The sequence below is a fragment of the Suncus etruscus genome, chromosome 2 (genome assembly GCF_024139225.1).
Source record: "Suncus etruscus isolate mSunEtr1 chromosome 2, mSunEtr1.pri.cur, whole genome shotgun sequence".
Taxonomy (NCBI): Eukaryota; Metazoa; Chordata; class Mammalia; order Eulipotyphla; family Soricidae; genus Suncus; species Suncus etruscus.
The window spans coordinates 136,831,265-136,835,056 of NC_064849.1; the positions used below are offsets into that span (position 1 = coordinate 136,831,265).

At 47.4% G+C, this 3,792-nt stretch overlaps 1 protein-coding gene across 1 annotated transcript; it reads left to right on the forward strand.

Moving 5' to 3' along the window:
- Positions 1-319: 319 nt before the first annotated feature.
- Positions 320-766, forward strand: LOC125998150 (60S ribosomal protein L23-like). Its single transcript, XM_049766436.1, is given in 2 exon segments — positions 320-493; positions 495-766. Coding segments are annotated over 2 exon segments (426 nt in total). The 5' UTR covers positions 320-325; the 3' UTR covers positions 753-766.
- Positions 767-3,792: the final 3,026 nt, after the last annotated feature.

Genomic DNA, 3,792 nt, shown 5'->3' on the forward strand with positions numbered 1-3,792 from the left:
TAACAGATTCTTGTCCGAAAACATAAAAGGTATCATAAGAAATATATTTTCTTCCCAAATACTTGGTCAGTATCCACAAAATTGGACAATTTGTTAAACCAAAAAAGGAAATAAAATTCTCAAAAGGTGGGGCCGGAGAGATAACATGAAGGTAAGGTGTTTGCCTTGCATGCAGAAGGTCGGTGGTTTGAATTCCGGCATCCCATATGCCCCCAAGCCTTCCAGGAGCAATTTCTGAGTGTAAAGTCAGGAGTAACCCCTAAGCACTGCCGGGTGTGACCCATAAAACAAAACAAAACAAAAAAAGCTCTTTCCGGCCTTCAAGATGTCGAAGCGAGGACGTGGTGGGTCCTCCGGCACCAAGTTCCGGATCTCTTTGGGTCTGCCCGTAGGAGCCGTGATCAACTGTGCGGATAACACAGGAGCCAAAAATCTGTACATCATCTCTGTGAAGGGGATCAAGGGACGACTGAACAGACTTCCCGCCGCTGGCTGCTGTGGGTGACATGGTGATGGCCACGGTCAAGAAAGGCAAACCCGAGCTCAGGAAAAAGGTACATCCGGCGGTGGTAATTCGACAACGAAAGTCATATCGGCGAAAAGATGGCGTCTTTCTTTGTTTTGAAGATAATGCAGGGGTCATAGTAAACAATAAAGGTGAAATGAAAGGTTCTGCCATCACTGGACCAGTTGCAAAGGAATGTGCAGACTTATGGCCCAGGATTGCTTCCAATGCAGGCAGAATTGATTGATTCTTCGGTGTTTGTATTTGTTAAAAAGAACCTATTAAAAGTACTTGCTTCCAAGGAAGAAAAAAAAATCTCAAAGGTAATAATATATTTTCAGTGATCAAGCTAGAAATTGCTAAGCAAAAACATTATTTTTTCTGGATATCAAAAATTGTTTTAGGACCAGAGTGATACTGTGCAAGGTAAAATATTTGGCTGGCCCTGGTTTGATTTCCAGCATTGCAGAAGCTATCCCAACTATCACTTGGGAGTGAACATCAAACACAAAGCTGCTAGTATTGCTGTTTGTTTGTTTGTTTGTTTGTTTCTGGGCCATACACCAGCTGCACTCAGGGGTTACTCCTGACTCTGCTCAGGCTGGAGGATACCGGGGATTGAACCCAGGTTAGTTGTGTGCAAAGCAAATGCCCTACCCACTGTACTATCATTCCAGCCTCAGCAATATTATTCCTTTTTTTAATTATTATTTATTTATATATATTTTTAGCAATATTATTTTTGAGTACTGCAAGTGTGATCCCAAAATCTTCCCACTCCACATAAAAAACTGTTTTAGGGCTGAAGCGATAGTACAGAGAGAGGATAAACCACTTGCTTTGCATTATGTTGACCTGGGTTTGAATCCCTCGCACTGCATATAGTTCCCTGAGCACCACCAGGGATCACTTCTGAGCATGGAGCCAATTGTACCTTAAGCACAACTGGGTGCAGATCCAAGACAAATGCAACTACTAACAACCAAAAACTATTGTTTCAGTTCTTGGGTTGTTTTTTGTTTTGTTTTTATCTTTGTTTTTTTGCTTGAGGAAGAGAGAGCATACCTGACTGTATATGTGCTGGGGATCAAACCCAGTTCAGCCATGAAAAGACAAGAAGACCTTAACCATAGTACTATCTCTCTGGTCTGCCTTTAGTGTTTGAAGTCAAAGGGGAAATAGCAATCCAAGTTGGACCTTAGGAGGTGGAATAAAGCACAGGCCAATTGTAGCATTTGTGGGATCATTGTGTGAACTGGAAAAATTCCACATTGCCCTATTACCAGGGGATGGTTCTGAGACATGAGTATGACAATCAGAGAAGTGAATTGGTAGTTGTGGGAAAAAAAAAGTTTCACTGAGCCAGAGCATAGTGGGAAGGACATTTGCCTTGCATATGAACCACTTGGGTTTGATCCCCAGCATCCTGTATGGTTCCCCCAAGCCTGCCAGGATGAAGGAAGGAAGGAGGGGAGGGAAGGAGGGAGGGAGGGAGGGAGGGAGGGAGGAGGGAGGAAGGAAGGGAGGGAGGGAGGGAGGGAGGGAGGGAGAGAGGGAGCGACGGAGGAAGGAAGGAAGGAAGGAAGGAAGGAAGGAAGGAAGGAAGGAAGGAAGGAAGGAAGGAAGGAAGGGAGGGTGGGAGGGAGGGCGGGAGGGAGGGAGGGAGGAGGAAGGAAGGAAGGAAGGGAGGGAGGGAGGGAGGGAGGGAGAGAGGGAGGGAGGAAGGGAGAGAGGGAGGTAGGAAGGGAGGGAGGGAGGGAGGAAGGAAGGAAGGAAGGAAGGAAGGAAGGAAGGAAGGAAGGAAGGAAGGAAGGAAGGAAGGAAGGAAGGAAGGAAGGAAGGAAGAGAAGGAAGGAAGGAAGGAAGGAAGGAAGGGAGGGAGGGAGGGAGGGAGGGAGGGAGGGAGGGAGGGAGGGAGGGAGGGAGGGAGGGAGAAAAAAAGAAAAAGAATAAAGAGGCCTCCGCTTCGGGAGCTGAAAGGACGTCGCCCTCGACCCAGGCCGGAGTGCTCTGCCCCGGCCCGCGTGGTCGCTGCAGGCGGCAGCTGCGAGCTCGGGCAGCGCATGACCCCGGGCCTGGCGGGTTGGGCTTGTGGCGGGTTTCTCCAGGCGGAGGAGGAGATCGGCTAGAGGGGCCCGACCCCTGGGGGCATCACCGCCTTGGCCCCCCTGTGTGGGACCCCGACCGGGTAGTGTCCCCTGTGTCCTCTCCGTGCCTCGCTGCCACAGATCACCCCCTTCCCTGTGATCCTGACCCAACGGTGCCGGGGTCTGGGGGTGGGCTGGGGCGTTGTTGAGTGCTTTCCGGGATCGAACCTGCTGGGCTGGCAAACTACTGCTCAGGCCTCCCTGGCCGGGTCGGACTTGACTGATGTCGAAATGCTGTTTGAGGGAAATGGTTGAACTTTTTTTTTTTTTTTTTTGGTCTTCTCTTGATTTACTAGCTATGGCCGATCATTCGTAATGACTAGGAGAAAAGAAGGTTTAGGTTTGGTTTTGTTTTTCCTTCGGACGGTGTCACCTGATTCATTGTCTACTCTTCCAAATTTTCCAGTTTGGCTCCAGGACCTATTGAACGCAAATGAATTCTGTTATCCTGGGATTCGGTGGAGACAGGGCAGGCGAGCCAGGAAGTGCTCCAAGCGTTTGGGTGGAGAGCCATGACCTTGTTCGTCCAGGCCTGCCTCTTTGTCCTTTCAGCTTCTTCCACCTTTCTCTCTCTCCCTCCTGGAGTGCACGTTTCAGAGATGATTCAGTTTAGCTAATGTTGCTCCTGTAACTCTAGCGGAAACTCCTTTATGCTTATCAAATGGTCAATGCTTGGCGGTGTGTGAAACCCTGAGTCCCTGAATGAAATGGAGACTGGGTGAACTGAACAGAATTTGTGGAAGAAGGAAGGAAGAAGGAAGCAAAAAAGGAAGGAAGGAAGGAAGGAAGGAAGGAAGGAAGGAAGGAAGGAAGGAGAAGGAAGGGAGGGAGGGAGGGAGGGAGGAAGAAAAAGAAAAAGAAGAAAAAGAAAGGAATTAAGGAGAGAGAAAGAAGAAAGAAAGAAAGAAAGAAAGAAAGAAAGAAAGAAAGAAAGAAAGAAAGAAAGAAAGAAAGAAAGAAAGAAAGAAAGAAAGAAAGAAAAGAAAAATATTTCACTAGTTTCTTAAAGGGAAAAAATAGTCCAATAGAGCTTTAATATGAGTTTTTAATTAAAATTGGAAGCAAACTTCTAGTTAGTATGTGCTAGCTAGCATGGTTTATTGTTTTCAGTCCTGGGCATTATACTTGCCAGCTAAGTGT